The sequence below is a fragment of the Podarcis filfolensis genome, assembly GCF_964270895.1.
Source record: "Podarcis filfolensis genome assembly, chromosome: 6".
NCBI lineage: Eukaryota > Metazoa > Chordata > Lepidosauria > Squamata > Lacertidae > Podarcis > Podarcis filfolensis.
The window spans coordinates 6350666-6376455 of NC_139609.1; the positions used below are offsets into that span (position 1 = coordinate 6350666).

Sequence of the window (25790 nt, forward strand, 5' to 3'; positions counted from 1 at the left end):
TGCTGCTTATTGTTATTTACTGAAGTTCTCACCCTGGGCCAGCAGGGGGATACTGTAGATAGTTTCCACTCAGGTCCACATATGCAAATAAGGGATTGAAAGTGACGTTCAGTGATTGGATAGTTACAGAAAGTTATTACAGTTGCGTTGTAGTGGAGCTCTATGTAAGCAGGCTGGCTGAACCCTTCAGTTCAGTTCTGTTCTGGCCTGTGAATAAACAAGAGCTGTTTGAAGAATCACTGTGTCGTCTGATATGTTCACCCACAACTTAACACTTACGTTGTGTGGAAGGTACAAGCAGGTGCCTTAGTGTACGACTTCGACTGGGTGGGGGAAGTTGTAAGACTGTTAAGTCTTACCTTAAGCAAGGGATGGCGAACCTGTGGCGCTCTCTCGCGCTCTCTGCATATTGCTAGACTTCCACTCCCCATCACCCCCAACCACTGACTGTTCTGGCTGGTGTCTGAAATCCATTGAGAATTGGAAGGTAACAGATTCTGCATTCCCTGTCTTACCGTATTTTTCGCCCTATAGGACGCACTTTTTCCCCTCCAAAAATGAAGGGGAAATGTGTGTGCGTCCTATGGGGCGAATGCAGGCTTTCGCTGAAGCCTGGAGAGCGAGAGGCGTCGGTGCGCACCGACCCCTCTCGCTCTCCAGGCTTCAGGAAGCTCTGCGCAACCCTAGGGAGCGCGGCGGGAGTTGCCGTGGGCTCGCAAGGCTTGCGGGCAGCAGCCTGCAGCCCGAAGCACAGGGCACCCTCCGGAGGGTGCCCCGTGCTTCGCGCAGATGTCCGCAAGCCTTGCCAGCCCGCAGGAACTCCCGCCGGGCTCACAAGGCTTGCGGATAGCAGCCTGTTCTGGGGGCTGGGGTCGGGGGAAGCTCGGGCTTCCCCTGCCCCAGCCCTGTGGCTGGGGGGGGGGAATAATTTTTTTTATTCATTCCCCCCCCCAAAAAAACCTGAGGTGCGTCCTATGGGCCGATGCGCCCTATAGGGCAAAAAATACTGTAAATTAAGGGTTTTTTTGGCCCTAGAATGAAAATACGCCTATGCACCTGCCAGCTGTGGATTTATATTAGCTTTGTTCTTCTGGCAAGGAGAGCTGGAGTCCACCAAAGTTTATGCCGCAAACAGATCTTGTAGACAATAAAGTGCTACAAGATTCTTGCATAGATTTATACACACACACACACACACTACCTATAAAAGATCATGCACAGATTGTTACCATAAAAATATAACGGCACCTGCCCTTTCCTTAAAAGTAAGCGGTCATAACAGAGAAGAAGGAAGTCCCAAAGGGCTGATTGCAGCAACGTGCCGATTCTGTAGATTCCCCTTCTCCATACTTGAAAACAGCCATAAATACAGGAAGAATAAAATTGCAAGAGAATAAAATAGCAACCGTAATAATCTTAGGAAGCTTTAAAAAAATAATGAATGGCGCAAAATAAATTCCATTGTGGAATACAAGGTTCATACCAAATAGTCATGCATGCCGCCAAGTAAACTCATATTTAGTGGGGACGTGCAAACCATGAAATTGTTGGGTCATATAAATCGCAAAATAAATAAATATTTATTTATTTAGTAACAGGCTCTTTAGCTACCCTTCCGGAAAAGCGCAACGGAGATAAAAGCAACAGTTTTGTGCCTGATGCAAGATCTGGCCACAAGATGGAGCAGTCTTACTAGGATCCAACTATTAAACTAATTATTGCTCTTGGATTTTCTCTCATCCAATAGTCGTGTTTCTCTCTCCCACCTGCCCCAATGCACCCAGCCGCTGTACACGCTTGAAAAATCTAAAGCTCCGGAGGACCCATAGCTTTGCATCTATAAGATCCTAGGTTCAGACCCCAACATCACTGCCTCAAAAGACATTTAGGTAGCAGGGTGGGGGAGAGCTGAGCCTGCGACCCTAAGGCAGCTGCTGCCCTCATCTGGCCCCACTTCAGTCTGATTCTGCATGGGGCAACTTTGCATGAATGGAGGGAGAGCTGTAGCCCCACGGCAAGTGCTTGATCCTCCTATTCTTCTTGCAGACTACGTAGGAAAGGTAGAAATCAAGGGAAAAGGAGTATTTCCCTAGGTTGGTTGGTTGGTTTTTAAACCCACCATGAAAGTAAAGGGACCCCTGACCGCTAGGTCCAGTCGTGGCCGACTCTGGGGTTGCGGCGCTCATCTCGCTTTATTGGCCGAGGGAGCTGGCGTACAGCTTCCGGGTCATGTGGCCAGCATGACTAAGCCGCTTCTGGCGAACCAGAGCAGCACACGGAAACGCTGTTTACCTTCCCGCCAGAGCGGTACCTACTTATCTACTTGCACTTTGACGTGCTTTCGAACTGCTAGGTTGGCAGGAGCAGGGACCGAGCAATGGGAGCTCACCCCATCGCGGGGATTCGAACCGCCAACCTTCAGATCGGCAAGTCCTAGGCTCTGGTTTAACCCACAGCGCCACCTGTGTCCGTAAACCTACTGTATTGGAAGTTAATGGCTGCTCTCCCATTTAGAGCAAGTTGCACCCCATGACTTCAGGTATATCTGCGGAGCTTTCATGAATAGCAACAGAGCGTCCTTAATATCCTTTTATTCATCCTCCCAATCAATTTTCCTGTTTCCTTTCCTCCCCCCTCCCCTGTTCAACCTGTCAATTTCCCACTTGTCTGTCTTCCTTCCTGTGACATGCCCCCCCAGTCTCTCTCTCCCCCCTCTCCATCGCCTCTTTGAACGTATGTAGCTCTTTGGCCCCCTCTCCCTGGAGTGCTTGTGGTTTTAAAGTGCTGATGCTAATCGGATTTGAGTTGACTTATTGTCAAAGTAGCTTTGTGTGTTCCTTGGAGACTATTTTGGAGTTACGACCAAGATTTGGATCTTGGCCGTTGGCCCGCAGGGGCCGGCTTGTTTGCTTATTGCAGCATCTAAGGATACAGAATGAACAAAAGGATCTCCCGGTATTAGCAGGGGCTAAGATGAATTCGGACAGGGAATTCCCACATCGCCCACAGGAAAGCAGAGGACGCAAACAGAGAGCAGCTCCATGCCTTTTGCCGCACCAAATTTGAGGAATTCCAGCTTCCAACAGTTGGACAGGGAGGAAGGAATCAGCGGGCAGGCAGAAGGGAAAACCCAAGGATAGGTTTGTGGCTTCCATTGGTAATAGGTAAAGGTAAAGGGACCCCTGACCATTAGGTCCAGTCGTGACCGACTCTGGGGTTGCGGCGCTCATCTCGCTTTATTGGCCGAGGGAGCCGGCGTACAGCTTCCGGGTCATGTGGCCAGCATGACTAAGCCGCTTCTGATGAAACCAGAGCAGCGCACAGAAACGCCATTTACCTCCCTCCTGGAGCAGTACCTTTTTATCTACTTGCACTTTGACGTGCTTTCGAACTGCAAGGTGGGCAGGAGCTGGGACCGAACAATGGGAGCTCACCCTGTTGCGGGGATTCGAACTGCCAACCTTCCGATTGGCAAGCTCTAGGCTCTGTGCTTTAGACCACAGCACCATCCCGCGTCCCTTAAACACACACAAACACACACACTGGGGAATATATATATACAGTGGTACCTCAGGTTACATACGCTTCAGGTTACATAGGCTTCAGGTTACATAGGCTTCAGGTTACAGACTCCGCTAACCCAGAACTTTGCTTCAGGATGAGAACAGAAATCATGCTCCGGCGGCGCGGCAGCAGCAGAAGGTCCCATTAGCTAAAGTGGTGCTTCAGGTTAAGAACAGTTTCAGGCTAAGAACAAACCTCCGGAACTTAACCTGAGGAACTAGTGTGTGTGTGTGTGTGTGTGTGTGTGTGTGTGTGTGTGTGTGTATATATGTGTAAAGGTAAAGGGACCCCTGACCATTAGGTCCAGTCGTGACCGACTCTGGGGTTGCGGCGCTCATCTCGCTTTATTGGCCGAGGGAGCTGGCATACAGCTTCCGGGTCATGTGGCCAGCATGACTAAGCCGCTTCTGGTACCTATTTATCTACTTGCACTTTGATGTGCTTTCGAACTGCTAGGTGGGCAGGAGCAGGGACCGAGCAACGGGAGCTCACCCCCTCGCGGGGATTCAAACCGCTGACCTTCTGATCGGCAAGTCCTAGGCTCTGTGGTTTAACCCACAGCGCCACCCGCATCCTTGCCACCCGCATCCTTCCAGCAAATATTGGGACTATTCCCATTTGAAGGGTCTCCTTCGAGACAGAAGCGTAGGAAGGTCAGGTGGTACTCGGTGCGGAACATTTCTTGTCACCCATCCTCAGAAACATTGGTTATTATTATTTGCCTGCAAAAATGATTTTACGTTATTTCATATTTTCTTACAAAGGAATGTGGATTCTGAGCCTCTGATAACAAGTAGGTGACTATGGACAGATACTTAAATCTACAGGATGGATTGTGTTTTGGCTTGTGTTATTTTATTTATATTTATTGTTTATTTATTTAATAAAATTTATTTTAAAAAACCTGCAAAGTGGTTTACCAAAACAAAACACCACAGCAGTAAAATCAAGAAAAATTAACAACCCTGCTTTAAAACATACAAAAGCTAAAATGTTAAGATTAAAATTACTTCAACTTCCTAAGCATCTAGGTATGCTTGCCTAAAGAAGGGTGCTTTTAGCAGGTGCCCAAAAAGAGTCTAGCAAAGGCACGTGCTTTGTTGAAATTTCAGCCTTCACGACAAAGGAAAACGGCTAAGTAAACAGCTGTTTTCGTGGAGGAGGGTCAAGATATTAACTGATATGCATGAAATTTCATATGTAGCTCTATAATCCCTAGTGTAGTAAGATAGGACCTTTGGAGCAGGCATTTTCTTAAAAAAGTTTTTTATGAACCGCCCTAGTAGGGCAGTAATTGTTCCTTGATAATTTGTCACCCCCCCTCCATGATGGTACCTGCCCCCATCCCCCCCTTCCTGCACCCCTGCCTCGAGAGTGTCGGAATCAAGCCTTAGTCAGAGGAATTGGCCACTCTCCAGGTGCCCGGCTTGAGTTCCTTGTTGATCTCCCCGTCAGCGACTCCCGGCAAGACAAGGCGAGATCTCAATTGGCGATCCTCCTCAACGTGAGAAGAACACACCACCCCTCCCCTACCATCCCCAGGGAGGGGAGAGAGACAGACAGAAATGTATTTACATGCCTTTATTCCTGTCTTTTCAGCAGTGCAGAGAAAACGTGTCTGCACTCTCTTAACATCAACAGCAGAGAGAGAATAACTCCTCCCATGTACTTCCAGTACAGGGTCATGTGACACTCTGAGCTAACATCCGGTGCTCAGTGGTGTGAATAGACTGTTCCTTTGTTCCCACGGTACAGTCCCAAAACATCAACACCCTGTTTGGCTTTCCAGCCATCTGGAGCACTCAGCAGCATTGCTCCTTTTTCGTAACAGAGAGATGGTGGACTCTCCTTCCTTGGAGGCTTTTAAGCAGAGGTTGGATGGCTGTCCATCATGGATGCTTTAGCTGAAATTCCTGCATGGTAGGGGGTTAGACTAGATGACTCTTGGGGTCCTCCCAACTCTACCATTCTAGGATTCCATAGGCTGTGGTGCAGGATGAGCTCTCTGGGGTCCCCAGATCCTCAGGACTGGAAAGATTTTGACCTGTGGAGTCAAATTGCCTGTCACCTCTGCTGTGACTGGCAGGGCTCAGTAGCTGGACCTCTGCAATATCTGACACTGGGCGTAAATAGCAGCTGCAAGCAGCCTGGGGCTCCTTCGCCATGAAGATGGGCGTACAGAGACTTTTGACCCCTGCCAGGAGGATGCAAAGCGACTGGATTGATAGCGGCAGCAGTGAGTGAGGGGTTGGAGTACCAGTGGAGGCACCATAGCGAGGTCAAGGGAGCTCTGGGGTGGCAGAAACTGCAGGCGCAGATGCCGCCAACCCAGAGCTCCTCCGACTTCTGTATCTTCGCCCTCCTCCCCCCCACCCCACCGAAAACAGCACCCCCACTTTTGGGAGGATGTCACAAGAACTCTTATTTCCCATCTCCCAATGCACTGCTGCTGTTTGGTCTGCATATAATAATAATATTAATTTTTTTCAAAATTTATATCCTGCCAGTTCCCCAGCCACTCGGCGGCTTACAACATGTACAAAAACACAACAAAGCATCAAACAGTAAAAAACAAAATATCCTCTACGAGCAACAAACAAGCCAATAGACACCACCAACAACAACAGTAATAACAAAATAGTGGTACCTCGGGTTAAGAACTTAATTCGTTCTGGAGGTCCGTTCTTAACCTGAAACTGTTCTTAACCTGAGGTACCACTTTAGCTAATGGGGCCTCCCGCTGCCACCGCGCCGCCGGAGCACGATTTCTGTTCTCATCCTGAAGCAAAGTTCTTAACCCGAGGTACTATTTCTGAGTATAGGAGTCTGTAACCTGAAGCATCTGTAACCCGAGGTACCACTGTAATAAACAGTTTACAGTTACAGTGATACCTCAGGTTACATACGCTTCAGGTTACATACGCTTCAGGTTACAGACTCCACTAACCCAGAAATAGTGCTTCAGGTTAAGAACTTTGCTTCAGGATGAGAACAGAAATCGCAATGCGGCGGCAGGAAGCCCCATTAGCTAAAGTGGTACCTCAGGTTAAGAACAGTTTCAGGTTAAGAACGGACCTCCGGAACGAATTAAGTACTTAACCCGAGGTACCACTGTATACCCAAATTAAAATAACCACCAGGAACCAAAATTAGAACCGCTTAAAATATTTTAAAACATTTTAGCCAGTTGCCCCAACCCAAGAGTGCGTGCCTGAGAAAATAATGTGGAGGCAGATGGAGCCTGAGGACTCCTGACGACTGTTCGGGAGATTCCATTTTAACACCTGGCAAAGCTCTGGTCAATTTCTGGAATATGACTGTTAGGCATGACCACACGTCCCATTGATCCAAGCTAGATTTGCTCGTTGGAGCGTAGGTTTTTGAAACAGCAGTCCATGTCCATCCTAACAAACTTAGAAACCTCCTTCAGGGACTTCCCCCCCACCCCCAATGAAGACAAGAGGGTGTGAAGTGAAGTCAGTGCAGGAGGGATGTTGGGGGCTGGGGTTGTATGTATAACCCACCTCCTCCCTTCTCTCCAGATGCCTGAAGAAGACGAATGACAACAGGAAAAGCAAAGGAACTTGCCTCACTTCATATGTTCATTTCAGTCACCTGGTGCATTGACCTGACTCTCAGTGCAAAGCTATAGAGACTTTTAGGGACGCAGGTGGCGCTGTTGTCTAAACCACTGAGCCTCTTGGGCTGGCTGATCAGAAGGTCAGCAGTTTAAATCCGCCAATCTAGCAGTTCAAAAGCATGCCAGCGCAAGTAGATAAGTAGGTATCGCTGCAGTGGGAAGGTAAACGGCGTTTCTGTGTGCTCTGGCTTCCGTCACAGTGTCCCATTCTGCCAGAAGCAATTTAAGTCATGCTGGCCACATGACCCAGAATGCTGTCTATGGACAAACGCCGGCTCCCTCAGCCTGAAAAGCGAGATAAGTGCCGCAACCCCACAGTTGCCTTGACTGGGGTCTTTTACCTTTACCTTTTGCCTTATAGAGACTTCCCCTGAGAGGAATTGCCGTCTTGAAGCAAACTACAGTCATACCTCGGGTTGAAGTTGCTTCAGGTTGAGCGCTTTCAGGTTGCGCTCCGCGGCAACCCGGAAGTAACGGAATGCGTTACTTCCAGGTTTCGCCGCTCACGCATGTGCAGACAGTCAGAAGGACATCACGCGCATGCGCGGAAGCGGCGAAGCGCAACCCGCACAATCGCAGACGTGCGGACCCGGGTTGCGTTCGCTTCAGGATGTGAACGGGGCTACAGAACGGATCCCGTTCATATCCAGAGGTACCACTGTTCATGAATAATCTACTCCTCCTCTGTACCTGTGCATATATGGTAATTCTGTACCTGAGGATAGAGGAAGTTTGATCCAATTTTTTTGTCCGTGAAAAAGAAGACGTCACAAGAATTGAATTCTCTCCCCATACTATTTATTCTGCACTACCACATGATTGGTATTATACACTTTTGGCCCCTGGAGCGTCATGGTCTGTGGCCACCCCCTTCATTTTCACCTGCCACAAGTAGACATTAGTTGGCTTCTGTCACTTATCCTTCCTGTTTTCTGTCTGCATTTTTCTTCTTTACACCAGTACTTTCCTGGACGCCTGCCGATCATGAACTATCTTCGCAACCTGGACTTTTGGCTGAGGCCAAAGACAAACGTTTCCAAGAGCGAGTGGGAGGAAGCGCTGAGGAATAAAAATGAGGTATATTTCACTGGCCTTGCTTCTGCCTCAAAAGCATGGGTGGTCTCTTCTGTTTTCTGCTCAGGTGGTTTTGAAATGTTCTGTCTTCTGGGAACTTCGTCCACACTAAGCTGTGGAAAAACCCCCGGGTCTGCCATGGAATACCCCGGGAGCAGGCTCTGAGGTATCTTTAGTTCATGCTGTGGGTTAGGTGGGGGGTTGGAGCTCAAATCCATTGGGCCTGACCATTGCCCTGAGTGGCTTGAATGTGGATCTAGAATAGCCCCAACCCCTTTGGACCTGTGGGCACCACCACAAAATGGCTCAATTATTTTTTTAAATAATAATATTTTATTATTTATACCCTGCCCATCTGGCTGGTTTTCCCCAGTCACTCTGGACGACTTACAGCACATAAAAAATTATAAAACATCAGAGATAAAAACTTCCCTAAACAGGGCTGTCTTCAGATGTCTTCTAAAAGTCAGAAAGTTGCTTATTTCCTTGACATCTGATGGAAGGGCATTCCACAGACTGGGCACCACTACCGAGAAGGCCCTCTGCCTGGTTCCTTGAAACCGCACTTCTCACAGTGAGGAAACCACCAGAAGGCCCTCGGAGCTGGACCTCAGTGTCTGGGCAGAACGATGGGGGTGGAGATGCTCCTTCAGGTATACTGGGCCAAGGCCATTTAGAGCTTTAAAGGCCAGCACCAACACTTTGAATTGTGCTCGGAAATGTACCGGGAGCCAATATAGGTCTTTCAGGACTGGTGTTATATGGTCTTGGTGGCCGCTCCCAGTCACCAGTCTAGCTGCCGCATTCTGGATTTCTGTCAACCTCTTTTTCTTATTATTTCTGGTTACAATCAAGGAGATTTAATTGTTCATTTTTTTACATCACTTTGATTTAAACTTAGCTGCTACCAAAGGTAAAAGAGAGAGGGAAATGTTATAGACAAATTTGGTGGGCGTCGAGGGAGGTGCATTGGTGCCCATAGGCATCACTTTGGGGAACTCATATCTAGAAGCTTCCCAGAGATTTAGCTTTTTTGAAAAAATGACCTACTGGTAGTGGTGCAGCAGTAAAACTGCTGACACATTTGCAAAGCTAAGCAGCGTCCGATATGGTTTCTAATTGGATGGGAGACCACAGGTTGAGATTCCTGCATTGCAGGGGTTTGGACCAGATAACCCTCAGGGTCCCTTCTAACTACGATTCCATGAGCACTAAGTGGTATCTCTTTCCTCATAGATTAGGCATAGGCAAACTCGGCCCTCCAGATGTTTTGGGACTACAACTCCCATGATCCCTAGGACTAACAGGACCAGTGGTCAGGGATGATGGGAATTGTAGTCCCAAAACATCTGGAGGGCTGAGTTTGCCTATGCCTGTCATAGATTAAAGTATACCTACACTGTCAATGTAATTCATGTTTCTCTTTATCACTTTTTGGGGCAGCAGGTCTCATGATTAAAATTCACTGGGCAACTTTTTAAAATCTCAATGAACGTATGGCTAGCTTAGATATTCTCTGTGATCCATAGATTGTCCTATTTAAAAGGGGTTATTGAAACATTGGATGTTAAATTAAGTTTGTTAGCCTCAAAATTAAACATAGCCTCCATTTGGATTGTGTGGGGCAGGCAAAGTTGGCTTTATTATTTTTGAAAATTATTTTAGAAACTATGGAATATATCATTCGTGGTGAAGATAAACATTGGTTTGTTTCCAGTTGTGTCCTTCTGCTGGTGGGGTTTTTTTTGATCCAGCAGAGGCACCTGTGAGAGGGGAGAGATGGTTTGTGCCACAGCTGCTACCCCTCATTCAGGGTAGAGTAGAGGGAAGGGAGAATCTGCAGAAATTGTGCTTCTCCCAAAGCCTGTGCTGGATCAAAGAGCCCTTCCATCAGGGGAGGGACAAAATTGGACGCATTATGTAAAACAGTCTCTAAATCCTGCATAGGATTTAGCTAATATTTCTTTTCCAGGAGCTAGTCAGTGGTCAATAATGGGTTAGAATTAGAAGACACGGATTGCCTTGTTCTGTATTAGTTTTGCATAATCTTAGTATGGGATTTTTTTTTAGTGTGTGTGTGTACATATGCGTACACACATATGCATACATATGCGTTCTCTCTCTCTCTCTCTTTCTTCTTCTTCTTCTTCTTCTTCTTCTTCTTCTTCTTCTTCTTCTTCTTCTTCTTCTTCATATGATACCCACCTGGGCGGCGTCTAGCAAACAAAACACATTAAGCACAGCAGAACAACATTAAAAACTTCCCTATACATATTCACAGAGAGAGAGATGTCTAATATTCACCTTGTTTTTGCATTCTCCCTTTCAGCTTCCAAATGCCTGGCTGCCAGAGAATCCAACCTGGGTAGGGTGTCAAGGGAGCAAGAGAGGTTTCCCATGTGGCCTCTGGACTCTCTTCCATCTCCTGACGGTGCAGGAAGCACTGCTTAGCCCTCAACCTCACAGTGAGTAATGCAGCCCCTGCTCAATGGTCTGTAGTAAACCCACAGCCCAAGTCATGTCCAGGTGAATTCAGGTACCATTTTCTTCCCCCATACATACAACACATACAACACGGCAGTTTATCATCTGTATTGCCCTCTAACCCCCAGCCAATGTGTAGGAGTGTATTAGGCTAATGGACTTGGCAGTGGAAGGCCTGGATTCACACCCCGGCTTGGCTATCTTTGGTTTCTCTTGGGTCAGTCCGTAGAATCATAGAAATCACAGAGTTGGAAGGGATCCAAGGATCATCTAGTCCAACCCGCTGAACTGCAGGGGTCTCAGCATCCATGATAGATAGCCAGCCAACCTCTGCTTAAAAACCTCCAAGGAAGGAGAGTCTATCACCTCTCGTGGGAGTCTCTTCATCCGCCCCATTGTTGGTTGGCTGGTCTTTTGCCAAAAATTACAGCAATGAAATGAGTATTTAAAATTGAGTGTCGTTGCCCATATTCAGTTAAACAGTCATACCTTGGAAGTTGAACGGAATCCGTTCCAGAAGTCCGTTCGACTCCCAAAGCGTTCAACTTCCAAATTATGGCTTCTGATTGGCTGCAGGAAGCTCCTGCAGCCAATCAGAAGCTGTGGAAGCCCGTCGGATGTTCAGGTTCCAAAAGAACATTCACAAACCGGAAGACTCGCTTCCGGGTTTTGATCAATCAGGAGCCAAAACGTCTGAGTTCCTGGCCATTCGACAACCAAGATACGGCTGTACAGTCATACCTCGGGTTACAGACGCTTCAGGTTGTGCGTTTTCGGATTGCACATTGCGCATTGCGCCGAACCCGGAAGTACCAGAAAAGGTTACTAAATCTCCCCCCAAAAAGCCACTTTCCTTCTGGCAAAGGTTTGTCTAGAACCCCAGCGGTCGGGGGCCGGGGGGGAGAAGTAGTACACAAGTGAAATATTAAGCATCTCCTTATTTCGCCTTGAAAAAAATGGCCTTTCCTCCCAACACTTTGCAGTTGGGCAACTGAGGTTTGCTTGCAAACATTTAGGTTTGACTAGAGTTTACAGCGTGGACGGTATGGAAGTGAAGTACCGTATTTTTCGCTCTATAGGACACACTTTCCCCCCTCCAAAAGTTAAGGGGAAATGTGTGTGCGGCCTATGGAGCGAATGCAGGCTCCTTGGCTTCAGCGATAGCAGCGCGAAGCCTCCGAAGCGCAAAGGGAGCGCTCCCTCCGCGCTCCAGAGGCTTCGAGTTGCTTTTGCTGAAGCCTGGAGAGCGAGAGGGGTCAGTGCGCACCGACCCCTCTCGCTCTCCAGGCTTCAGGGATAGCCGCCTGAAGCCTTTGGAGTGCAGTGGGACCTCGCGCTGCGCTCCAAAGGCTTCGGGTTCCTTTTGCGGAAGCCGGGAGAGCAAGACTCTCCTGGCTTCAGCAGAGAGGGAGAGCTGCGCAGCACCCCTTCACCGAAGCGGGAGGAGAAATGGAAGGGGCTCCATTTCTCCTGCCGCTTCACTGAAGGGGCGCTGAGCAGAGAGGGGGAGATTTTTTCCCCCCTTGTTCTCCCACTCTAAAACAAGTTGCGTCCTATGGTCGGGTGCGTCCTATAGAGCGAAAAATACGGTACTTTACTCCACACAGTAATACTTTCAGCAAACAGCACCTGAATTCATCTCAAGAGGGCTCAAGGTGCATGTGGTTGGTCTGGGTGTTTTGCCCACTCACATTTTAACGGGTCTGCCCCTCCCCTCCCTTCTCTCCCCCCAGCACCACCAGAAGTCCTCCCTACAATGAGAGGGTACGTCCACTACTTCTTTGGCTGCCGGCAGTGCGCAGACCACTTCGAGGCCATGGCAGCAGAGTCCATGAACAAAGTGAGGAACAAAGATGGCAGTATTCTCTGGCTTTGGTCAAGACACAACAGAGTCAATGCTCGCTTGGCAGGTAAGGGCACTGCTGTTGGTTGGCTGCATGTAGATTGCTGTCTGTCTCAGGGCAACATGGAAGAGTGCTCCCTATTGGCAGACTAACAGAAACCTGCTATTTCATTATTATTATTCTTTCTTCTTTGGTGATCCCTCATAGCCGAGTAAAATTGTCTTCCATGAACACGGTCTTAACAGTGAGTCCATAAGTGACTGTGGAGGCCAGTTCTGGATCCACGCATTCTTCCACGGTGGGGACATAGGTTTCCGGGCGGGAGTTGATCATAATGAGGGTTTGCCAAGCGTGCCTTCCTCATAGCACATTTCTCCCTTGTGTCCTGAGTTCGAGTGTCTTCAAAGCCCATGACACCTTTGGTAAAGGCTGTTCTCCAACTGGAGCGCTCGCAGGCCAGTGTTTCCTAATTGTCGGTGTTTATACTAAATTTTTAAAGATTTGCCTTGAGAGAGTCTTTAAACCTCTTTTGTTGACCACCAGTATTACGCTTTCCATTTTTAAGTTCGGAATAGAGTAGTTGCTTTGAAAGACAATAATCAGGCATCCAAACAACATGACCAGTCCAACAAAGTTGATGTTGAAGAGTCATTGTTTCAACACTGGTGATCTTTGCTTCTTCCAGTACACTGGCATTAGTTTGCCTGTCTTCCAAAGTGATGTGTAGCATTTTTCAGATACACTGTTGATGGAATCTTTTGAGGAGTTAAAGATGGCGTTTATAAGTGGGCCATGTTTCACAAGCATAGAAACCTGAAAATGAAATTGGTAAAGGTACCCATTAGGTCCAGTCGTGACCGACTCTGGGGTTGCGGCGCTCATCTCACTTTATTGGCCGAGGGAGCCGGCGTACAGCTTCCAGCTCATGTGGCCAGCATGACTAAGCTGCTTCTGGCGAACCAGAGCAGTGCACGGAAACGCTGTTTACCTTCCCGCCGGAGCGGTACCTATTTATCTACTTGCACTTTGACGTGCTTTCTAACTGCTAGGTTGGCAGGAGCAACGGGAGCTCACCCCATTGCGGGGATTCGAACCGCTGACCTTTTGATCAGCAAGTCCTAGGCTCTGTGGTTTAACCCACAGCGCCACCCGCGTGAAATAGAAACCTGCTATTTCATTAAGTCACTCCTGAGTGGGCACTGAGAAACAGTGGCTGTCTGAAAATGCTCAGCCTATGAATGTTCAGAATCTCGGTATTCTGGTTGAATTCCATCTTCCACAGCTTACCTCAGAGTAAATGAACTAGTCAACAGTCTGCAGGTTTCCTGCGTTACAGAAAAGCTGCTCTGTCTCCACATTTGATGAGTAGCTTTCCTTTACCGCAATACTTCAAGGACTGCCATATGAACCTACCAGAACCCTTCTTTGTGTGCCTCCTCTGTAAGAGGTCCAGAGGATGGCAACATGAGGATGGGCCTTTTCTGTGGTGGCTCCCCACTTGTGGAATGCTCTCCTCAGAGAGGTTTGGCTGGTGCCTTCATCACACACCTTTAGGCGCCAGTCGAAAACATTCCTTTTTAACTAGGTCTTTGGTTGATTAACATCTAACACTTCTAAATAAGTTGGGGGGCGTTTATTGGCTTGTTTTTGTTCTTATTTTATTATTTACCCTGTGTTTTTTATATTGTATTTTTATGTCATGAACTGCCCTGAGATCCATGGATAAAGGGTGGAATGCAAATATAATAAATAAAGTAAATAAAAATAATATACTTGGGAACCCTGAATGCAGCTGACTGGTTCAGAACTTTTGAAGGTGGGAACTTCCCATAAATAGATAGTGTATTAAGTAGTTTCTTTTCCAGAAAGAACATTTATGTTCAGAACGTGCTGATAAATTTGGACTGTAGCTTTATAAACCTACCTTGCACCCACAGATTTGGTTGTTAAAGCCACTGGCCTTTTCTGGCCAGATTCTTTGCTGCAATTACTGGACCACGATTCAGAGAGTGGGGAGTGGGCAGCTGGAGAAAGTAAAAAGAAGGAGCAATTTTTTTTGATACAAGATACCCTCATCTTCTCTGTTGTGTTGCAGTCAGTGACTGATTGAGGGAGAAAGTGTTCCTGAATTAAGATAAATCGCCCCTCATTGATGGAAGCAAATTAGCCTTTCTTTCTCTCAGTAGTTTGATCCTGTACTCTGTCGTGCTTTGGAGGAAAAGACACCCAGCAACGTGCCATATTTCTGGTTCTGGTGTCCCTATAACTCCCTGCGTGTTAACCAGCCTGGAGGCCCTTGCAGTTTAGAGAAGACAGCCTTACCACCCACCATTCTGGAGAGAGCTGTCCGCCTGCCTCCTGGAAAGGGAGGGATTGAAGCAATGTAATGCAGCCAAATGCATCACTAATACGGTAGTTAACCCCCTGCCGTACGCACAAGTTCAGTTGTGAGGCAGAAATGCGGGCCAACCGCAGTCCTTGAACAAGCAGCTGGTGGCGATGTACCTACTAAATCTTCTCTGCCTTTCCTGCTGCGGGGGGTTTCTAAAGGCCGACACGTGCCCTGGGAGGACCCTCCTCCCGAGACGGCTGCCCACATGTTCAGTTTTTTGCAGACAGATGCAATCCCTTGTTCCCCGGGCCTGTTTCCTTTGACATGGGGAGGAGGGGGTGATTCCTCTTGACAGATGATTGTGGCAGAGAGGAGGGGCACATTGGCCCAGCCAAGGAATCAAAGGAATTATTCCTTCTTTGTCCCTCTTGGGCTTTTATACCTTCTCTTCCCTCCCCCTGGGACATAATCTCCCTTTTTCTAAAGCATGTACTTCAGCCTCACAATGCCTCTGAGGTTTGTTTATCTGATATGGTTCTCTCCTACCCCCCCTCCCAAACCTATTTGTTTCTTCAAGCCCACCGTAGGTAACAGCCACTTGAAACATGCTAAATCCTTTTCGGAATTTCACCACGGCATTCGGTGGCTGCGTGTTTTGGTTAATCTTCTAAATGCTGGGACTGTCAACAAGTGCAAAGGCACATCTGTCTAAAAATATAAAGACAACGCAGCGAACACGGGCAAATCGCCATTGTCAACATTCACTACTGCGGTAACACCGTAGTCTCAGACGTTCCCTTCAGACTGCTGGCGTTCCTTTGTAGTTGTCAACGGATTCCACATTTAGGATATGATTTGTAACACAGTCATGCAATGCATGTAAAGCATACCAGCCTCCATACTTTCACGCTAACCTTCCACTTGGTTCAGAAAATTGGACGCACCTAGAAGGCAAATTCCCTGCCTCTCCTAGGCAGTGTTGGCAGTGTTTGTGCTAAGGATTTAAATGCTGACTTGGTATACCTGGATGCACAGTCTGCTTATGAATATCAGCTGTGTGGGGACCAATGACAAGGGCTGGCCATCTCCTGCATGCCCTGTGCCTGTGAGTTTTCAGAGGCATTTGACTGACTGGAAACAAAATACTGGGCTCAGTGGTCCTTGGTGATCAAGCAAACATGAGGTGCGTCATTCATAACTAAAACTGCAATCCAGTGCATAATTCCCTGGGAGTAAGACCTGATGAACTGAATAGTACCTAATTTTCATAGAATCATAGAATCATAGAGTTGGAAGAGACCACAAGAGCCATCGAGTCCAACCCCCTGCCAAGCAGGAAACACCATCAGAGCACTCCTGACATATGGTTGTCAAGCCTCTGCTTAAAGACCTCCAAAGAAGGAGACTCCACCACACTCCTTGGCAGCAAATTCCACTGTCAAACAGCTCTTACTGTTAGGAAGTTCTTCCTAATGTTTAGGTGGAATCTTCTTTCTTGTAGTTTGGATCCATTGCTCCGTGTCCGCTTCTCTGGAGCAGCAGAAAACAACCTTTCTCCCCCCTCTATGTGACATCCTTTTATATATTTGAACATGGCTATCATATCACCCCTTAACCCAGCTCCCTTAGCCGTTCCTCATAAGGCATCGTTTCCAGGCCTTTGACCATTTTGGTTGCCCTCCTATGGACACGTTCCAGTTTGTCAGTGTCCTTCTTGAACTGTGGTGCCCAGAACTGGACACAGTACTCCAGGTGAGGTCTGACCAGAGCAGAATACAGTGGCACTATTACTTCCCTTGATCTAGATGATTTTGAGTAGACATGGCTAGGATTGCACTATGGGGTACTGTTCACGTGCACATATAGAATTGTGGTCATTGTACTATGATTTGCTGAATAATTTCTGGCATTGTTTCCAATGAACTTTAAAAAATTGAGCTTAAAATAGTTTTAAAAACTCTTCTGCAGAGCCTAGACAGCTAATGATTTGATTTTCAAAAATTGCTGCCCTCCTTTTGTCCTAAGAGCAAAATTGCTTATAGATACTGCTAGTTTCCAATATAGTTTACTGGTAATATGCACTGATGGTAATATCTAAGACTTCCCTTGTTATCTTCCTTGTTTAGGCACTGCAAGTGAGGACCCCAAATTCCCCAAGATCCAGTGGCCTCCCAAAGATTTGTGTTGGTCATGCCAGATCACCATCAACGGAAAGCTGATGTGGGACGAGAGAGCCATCCTGAGATTCTTCAAGAGTCATTTCTCGCGGGGCAACATTTACCTGGATTTCCTGAAAGTTGAGAAAGGGCTTCGGGTCAGACAGGGCCGAGATGTTGAGGAGAGAGACTACGAAGCTGACAGGAAGCTGGAAGGAGGAGGAGGAGGACAAGAGACTGGCAGAGGAGATGGAGAGGCCTTTGAGGAAGAGAAGAAGAGGACAGAAAGGAAGAAATCTGGTTTTGAACGGTCAGGCTCCCTGGAGGCCCACAAACCCTCTATCGTCAAGATGAACACCAAGACCAAAGAGCTGGAGGAAAACATTGTCGATCTGGATACCTTCAGTGAGCAACACTTCAAGAGCAAGGCTCTGAAGATGGCAGGCCAGGCCGCCATCAGGAACAGCCGCAGTAAGAGGGACGTTGGGCTGGTGCGGATGGAGGACCGGGGCCACCAGTCTCTCGATTATGATGCCGCCTGGCGGCTCCTGCAGCAGAAGGGCTTGGGAGCCCAGCACATCGTGGGCATCATGGAGGAGTCTGAGAAGGAGGGCGGGGTCATTCAGAGGAGGAGCCAGTGGTTCCACATCCTGGGGGCGGGCTTCTCCAGGTTGGACGTCAGCTTGTGCATTGTCTTGTACTTCCTCTCCTCCATGTGCCTGTTGGGCATGTACACTTTCTTCCGCATGCGCATGAGGTACCGCAAGGGCCGCCCAGGCTTCCTCCAAGCCTGAGAGAGACAAGCAGAGCGTCAGCAGATAGCGGGTTGGAGAAGGGGTGTGTGTGTGTGTTTGTGCGCATGCGCTGCATGCCCACGATGCTTGTTCCTCAGCAACAATTCCTACTCTGGTTTATGGATGCACAAATGCAAAAAACATGCAGGTATCTCAGTTGTAAAAGCACATATATGTGGTGTGGTGCTTGACCCAACTGAGTGTGCAACAGTGGCAACCGGCAGGTAAGGAATCGGCAAGCCTGTGTGTGGAGGGAAGTAAGGGGTGGTATTCAATTGAAGTTTTGCTCAGACTAAACCTGTTGAAATTAATGGGCTTGACTTAGTTCTGTTCATTAATTTAAATGGGTCTGTTCTGAGTAAAACTTAGTTGAACACCACCCACGGCAAGTGCTCATTATGCCACCAGTTCCGCAGTGTGTATGTGTGTGGGTGTTTCATTTCTGTATCTATAATGGAGTACGAATTGTTGAGCAACATGTTGACTTTGTTGTTGAAAGGGGTGTTGGCTTCCATTTCAGACCACGTATGGATAGTGTGATTGTCTGGGGAGTGAATGGGCTTAAAAAAATAAAAATGTCCTCGCCTTGTGGGATCTTTAGCTGAACACATTCTGACCCCACCATGGAAATGTAGCATATTCCTTCTTCAGAATATCAGAGTGTGTAACAAGGTTCTTGCAGAGCTTTTATGTGGATGGTTTGGGAGCAGCGGCAAAATGACTATTTTCAAATATGAATCGGAGACCTGTATAATTTGTAAAAGCTGGTTTGTTCCAGGTTAAAGTGACATGATGGACTTTGTGGATACGAAGCTGAACTTTTTGTGCCTGGTGTCTTGAGGTATATCTGAGCCCTTTCCTACCTGGAAGAAAACTCAGTCCTGATTTCTTGAATTTAGGCGTAGAAGCGCAGTTCCACGATAGCCCGCCGGAGATACTTTGATTTCTTTTTACTAAACTGGATTCCAAAGCTTCTGAGCCATTGTGAAACTACCTTCAATAAAGCCAATGTTTGCATCTGTTAAAAAAAAAGAGAGTAAGAACTCTTATCTCCACCAACAACCTCACCTGTACTTTTGGGTATATATGAGTGGCACAGGCATTTTAAAGGTTTGTCTCCTTCTTCTGCAGTCCTTGCTATGAGCCTGGCGGTAGGGCATAGTCAGGCCTTGTTGTCTGCCTCACCCATGCGGCACCACCTCCTGCTCCCTGGATTAGGAGAGCAAAGGCTAAAAACTGCCCCAAACGGTCTTGGACTTGAACGATGTTGTAAAGAAATGGAAGGGTGCTGGGGATGGCAACAGGCACAGATGCTATTCCTAACAGTCATGGCTGAGCAATGGAGAGTGCAGATCCCACGCCAAAGAACCTCACAGCAAGCATTTGCCTGTTTTCCCACCAGCCAACCTGCCCGCTACCTCCCTTTCGTCTTATTTCCAAGCCAGCTTGTGACGTGCAACCCTCACCTTCACCCCAAAGGGACACCCCTATCTTCCATGCCGCCCTTGTCACTATCAACACCCAGCAGCCTGTGATTTCCTTGCCAATAAAAGAGAAAAGATTTGTGTGTGCAAATCTGTTCCTGAGACGCAGATTAACTATCTCCATTTGTTCAGAAGGGAAGAGACTTCAAACATAGGAGGGCTGTTGACTGAACAGACCATTCCTGACCAGTTCCTCAGACTCTGCCAGTTCTGGTCCACGCCATCCCTTTTAGGTAACTAACTAGCATGCCTTTTCCAACTTAGCTGCTTAGGCTCCTGAATTCAGAGGAAAACTGCTGGGTTTCAGTTTTAGAGACTGGAAGAGATCCCTGACACGTATATTATTGGTGGTTTTAACACCCAGAGTGGAAACGTAACAAGTGAATGAGCCTGGCTCTTCACTAAGAATACGAAGCAAAGTTAATAATAGCAGAACCGTCATCCCTATAATAGAACCTAGTTTTCAAATAGAATCTAGTTTTCAAATAAGACATGGTAAATATGCAGTTTCTTACTGGTGAGAATAGCAGGTAGCTGTGCTCTGGAGAAGTATGGAAATAGAGCCATGTTGAAATAAAGCACAGGCAGATAATTGAAGAAGACTCATTCCTCAAAAGATCCGCGATCCGCCAACCCCCCAACCCAGGTTGCATTACTGCCACCACTCCCTTTCATTGCTGTCTCCCCGCTCTCCTTTGAAAGTTAAGCTGCTCATTTTTTGCACAAGGGCCTTGCACCATCTCATCCTGCCTTTGAGTAGCCCCATTGGCCTGGGGTAGCATGGTGGCTTCAGTGGCGAGGGGTGAGCTTGGAAGTCCATGATTCACATCTTGCCTCTGTCCAGAACTTACAAGCTGGCCTTAAGCAAACCATCTTCTCAAAACCTCAACCCCACACCTGCAGCTAGGGAATGGTAATACTGTTTTACAAAACTGGTCAGGATTACTGAGGTGCTTAACGTATGTGAAATGCTTTGAACACTTGAAACCCACTTACATAGATGTGCATTAATATGATTGGGACTGACCTATTTTTCCAGACGCATCTAAATGCTTTTGTTCATTGCTGGGAGACTTCCTCCTGTTACCTGTTGGTGTTTGGCTTGGCCCCTTCTCCTTTGTTCCTCTCTTGACTCCAGAGAGATGCTGGCAATTTTATTCAGCTACATTATGTTCAGTTAGGGCATCTAAATGCTTTGGAAAAAGTTAGGAAAGGAGGGATATTCTGACAAAACACCTGAAGGGGGTAAATCATCACTAGCTTTCACTAGATGTGGGGACTGGACTGATCTAACCCCTTTCTGGATAATACGTTAGCTAAAATTATACAAAACCTTTGGAGCAGTGTGTGTGCATCTCAAGGAACTAATGTGCTTCTTTCAAGCTCCCTTGAAAAAGACTGGCCATTCCTGCAGTCATTTGCTTGAGATAACAACATGGCTGTCAACTTTTCTCTTGCGAGGAATCCTATTCGGAATAAGGGAATTTCCCTTAAAAAAAGGGAAACGTTGACAGCTATGGATAACAATGCAGTAAAAAAAGAAAGAAAGGAAAAGGAGAGTTCTGTGGAACAAATAACCCTGCTGAGCGTTAACTGAATCATATGGGTGGCACTGTGGGTTAAACCACAGAGCCTATGACTTGCCAATCAGAAGGTCGGCAGTTCGAATCCCCGTGACGGAGTGAGCTCCTGTTGCTCAGTCCCCGCTCCTGCCGACCTAGCAGTTCGAAAGCACATCAAAAGTGCAAGTAGATAAATAGGTACCACTCCGGCGGGAAGGTAAACAGCGTTTCCGTGCGCTGCTCTGGTTCGCCAGAAGCAGCTTGGTCATGCTGGCCACATGACCCGGAAGCTGTCTGCGGACAAACGCCAGCTCCCTCGGCCAATAAAGCGAGATGAGCGCCGCAACTCCAGAGTCGGTCACGACTGGACCTAATGGTCAGGGGTCCCTTTACCTTAGAATGCAAACATAGGCCTCTGTGCTGCCGATTGTGCAGAGAAGCCTTTCTGTGTGGTTGGGAAAACAGCTACATTTGTGTGTAAAAGAACAGGATTGTCTATCCCTGCCTGTGGGCTGCTCTTAGATTCTCTCACGTTTAAGTATGCTTATCAATGACCCTGAAAGCCTTAGATTACCTTTTCTCTCTTCAAAGGGGCCTGGGGTTTTCTTTCAGATGGTATGAATGTCCCTCTTGCTACTAGCATCTCTGCACCCCACCCCCCAAAATGTACTTGTATGTCTTTTAACAGCAATTGCAGAGCCTTAAGTATTAAATTGCTTGTGTTTAAATGGCAGCTTTGAGAAGCTGTCAATCCTTCTCAGGTATCACTACTGAGGAGGCTATGGCATATTTTCTTAGTAGTAGTTTGCAAAGGAATTGCATGTGGGGTGTTCTGCTAAGAGACTAGAAATGTGTTTCACGGCACAAACTGACTTCATAGTTGCTCGGACTCTGTAATAAAGTTGGCAGAATTTAGGGGACAGCTGCATATTCCTGCATTGTGAAGGATTGAGCTCGATGACCTCCAGGGTCCCTTTCCGACTTTACAATTCCATGATTCTGTGCAGTTTGGCATGATTCGATTATTACAATATGTACAAAATCTGATGATATAAAGTGTGGGACTTGCTTCCATCTCCCACTGAACTGCTTGAAGGTGATGGGCTGCTTCTTGTCCTTACGAGTGAAGCCGGAGGCATTTTCCCTCCAGATGAGTTTGAAATCTGGTTCAATGCCACTAGAGGCCTGATAAATACTATTTCAGTGGACCTGCCAGTTGGCCATCCTTGAGGGAGGAGCTCCGTGCCTTTTCGACCCCATCGCGAAGAAAAATAATTTAGTTAAGAGTAGGAACGTAGGCCCATCTCCATGCTCAATTTTCTTTTGCCCTATCTGCCCGAATGACTGGCTAGTAACTCCACAATTCATTTGGGGCAAGTCTGACCCACTTCATTTCCATAATACTACATGAGAGAAACAGGCCTGTTGATGATCTCCTTTTGACATACTGTTCATATGCTGATTTCTAACAAAAAGTGTGAGGTGGGGGGCGGGGAAAAGGAGAAAACCCAGACCTATATATTTGGGCCACACTCTGAACTGGGGAAAGGGAGGGTATGAACTGGTGACTTGTGGATAGAGCAGGTTGCCGGTAAGTACCGTATTTTTCGCTCTATAAGACGCACCAGACCACAAGACGCACCTAATTTTTGGAGGAGGAAAACAAGAAAAAAAAATGTTCTGAATCTAGGAAGCCAGAACAGCAAGAGGGATCACTGCACAGTGAAATCAGCAATCCCTCTTGCTGTTCTGGCTTCTGTGATAGCTGTGCAGCCTGCATTCACTCCATAAGATGCACACACATTTCCCCTTACTTTTTAGGAGGGAAAAAGTGAGTCTTATAGAGCAAAAAATACGGTATGTGTTTTGTGTTTCTCAAAACCCTGTTTTTACAGCAGTTTACCTGGAAGCCATTTTGGAAACAGGCCACCCCTCCTTGTTTTACACCAGACTAATAAATGCATATGCTACTTATTCTGTACCCCCTTCTCTCTGCACTCCCAGACCCCTGAAGCATTTTATAATGGAACAGTGAAGAACCAGCTTCTTTAAATAAATGAAAGGAAAGTTTGCTGTCACTTCTTTAGATCCAAATGAGTTTGGCACACTGCCTTTCCTCCATCTTTCTCCATTTCTGCTGCTGCACAGGAATGATCCAAGGAGCACCTGATCTCTCCTGCTGTCATTGTGTCTAACTACATTAGTGGAATAAATGTATTTTTGCTAATAAATATTGGTGTGCGTCTGACCAAAGTTTTTGTTTCTAAGTATGCATTGCAGAGGAGGGGGGGGCAGCTCACAAAACTGTTCAAATAAATTTGGAATAGCCTTGGAATATCTCCTAAAATGAATTTGCTCCTATGAAACCTTTGTAGGAATTTTGGGGAACACAAAGAGGATTCCAGCAAGATTAGTAAAATATATTGGAAGCGTTCTTCTGGGGGGGGGGGGGGCGTGTCACATCCTGTTTTGGATATTTTTGCCCGTCTTGTGGCAGGCTTCAACTGCCAAGTGTTGGTTTGCTTTCTGGACCCTTTTTGGGGAAATTCCTCACCACTAAAGCCATTTTTCAGCCAATACTCTAGGCACTCCTGAAATATCTTTGCCATATTTCCAGCAGTAGGGGAACACCTTGCCCCCTTTTCTTGACATGTTAAGGGTTGGGGGTTGTTTGTTTTTATTTTTTTGGTAAAACAAGTGGCGGGGGGGGGGCGCATTTCAAATCTAAGCTGCCCACAGTGTGAACCAGACAATCTAGTTTAAAACAGTTTGTGCCACATGGCGCTTCTGACCACAGGATCAGTCACTGGGGACATGACTCCCTTGTATTTAAAAAGCTTGCCTCACCCGTTTTAAAACAAAATTTATATTTCCCCTCACACACACCACCACTGTTAGGAAAAAACAAATTCCTAATAAGGTGAAAAATAACAGCAGCAGTTGACATGCCTTGGAACATTTCTCCCTAATAGAATGGTTCTTTTGCTTGCCCTGTGCATTTCACTCGGAGGATTATATTCACAAATGCCGACTCTGTTTGCTATATTTTGTGCGCCAAACTCAAGCCACAAATGCAGGTTCTTCCACGGGCATTCAAATTCTTGGCAACAAACAACCTTTTCTCCACCTTTTCTTGTGTTCGGCCGGGCCCTTCTCCCTTCAGGCTGTTGCAAAGCCATGCATGAGCCCTGTCCATTGCCCTGTCCATTGCCAGGAATATGGCCAACTTCCAGGGGGTGCACCCATGTCCAGGCCTTTCCACTTCAGACCCACCCATCTGAAGTGGAAGGGCATGGGTGTACCCCCATATTCCTATCAAATGGAAGGCCCAAAAGAATTTTATCCATAGAGAGAACTAGAATATTAACGAAGATCGGGGCCTGCCCAAGACATTTTGGCACCTGAGGCAGACCCCAAAATGGCACGCACGCACACCCCACACTCCACCAGGGAAGAAGGGGTTAGGGGCGATCTACATCAGGAATAGGGGCGAATAGCGATCTACATCAGGATCTGCTGCCCCTGTGGTTCCTGTGGATCCTGCCGCCTGAGGCATTTGCCTCACTTTGCTTTTCGTGAATGGCTGGGCCGGCTGTGGGGAATAATAATAATAATAATAATAATAATAATAATAATAATAATAATAATAATAATAATAAATTTATTATTTATACCCCACCCATCTGGCTGGGTTTCCCCAGCCACTCTGGGCAGCTTCCAACTGAATATTAAAAACAGTACAGCATCAGACATTAAAACGTAGAACTGAGCTTCTTCTCCCTAACACACCAGTTTTGTGTGGGTGGACTTTCTCTCTCCCCAGCCCCAGCAAAGGCACTTTGGATCATAAGACCCCCCCACACTTACAAGGGGGCAGGAGTGGCATAGGTTTGATGCCAGGGTGAGAAGTAGACCAAAATCCCATTTTACAAGAACGCTGCAAAGGTTAGAACCTGCGAAGCTTCCATTCTGAGTGTCAAGAGTTCCTTTTTATTTTACTTTTTCCTCTTTTTATTTATTTTTTTTTTTTTTAGGATATGGCAAAAGCTCGCCTCCTTTCATTCAATCCCCCACGCCCCACCCCACCCCCCAAAACAAAATCCAGAACTGCTGCTCCCGTTTCTCTTGTCCTTTTCTCCTTGTTACAAATCATTAAAGAAAATGGTTGTTTTCCATAGCTGGGACTTTGGCCATCTGCTCCCCTGGCACTAGCTAAATCCTCCTGTAACCAATTCATTGGGATTACATTGACCTCCCCTAATCCCAGCCCTTCCCCCGCTGCAGGGGATTTAAAGGGATTACAGACCGCTGATAATAAACTTTATTAAGGGGGGTAGTGGGTGTCAATCCGATTTGGACTCTTTCCCCCCCCCCCACCTTACATCTTCACTTTACAGGATGGAGTTGGGGAGGGGGCCATCAGGAGACCCAGATGTACCAAGACAACAAGGGAGATCTCGCTGCCCCTGTTTAGAGGGATCTATTTTGATGCATTTCAGCCATCACATGCTAGAAAGAAAGAAAGAAAGAAAGAAAGAAAGAAAGAAAGAAAGAAAGAAAGAGGTGTCAATGAAAGGTTTAGATGTTTTCCCCATCCCTTCCTTCTAAAAGCTGCCACCAAATTTCTCCTAAGGCAAATTTTGAGGCAAGTTGTGAAGGCAATTAAATTGGTTTCAGTAAAGTTTTGGCACATCTCAGAGGGGTGGTATTATGTAATTATGCAACCGGGTTTTTATTTCTCTTTCCCTTGTTATATTTTCCCGCATCCTCCTCATCTCCTTTATGTTCTGTCCCTGACTCGCCCTCCTTGTCTCTTTTGCCTTTCTAATGAACATGACCCGTACTTAAAAATCCCA

At 46.9% G+C, this 25790-nt stretch overlaps 1 protein-coding gene across 1 annotated transcript in view; it reads left to right on the forward strand.

The window, feature by feature from the left end:
- The window catches only part of QSOX1 (quiescin sulfhydryl oxidase 1), an 84289-nt gene extending 65369 nt beyond the window's left edge, over positions 1-18920 (forward strand). Inside the window, exons 9-12 of the mRNA XM_083621597.1 lie at positions 8165-8281; positions 10608-10743; positions 12496-12672; positions 17065-18920. Coding sequence (XP_083477723.1) covers positions 8165-8281; positions 10608-10743; positions 12496-12672; positions 17065-17888 — 1254 coding nt within the window. The 3' untranslated portion in view covers positions 17889-18920. The remainder of the gene's footprint in view (positions 1-8164; positions 8282-10607; positions 10744-12495; positions 12673-17064) is intronic.
- Positions 18921-25790: the final 6870 nt, after the last annotated feature.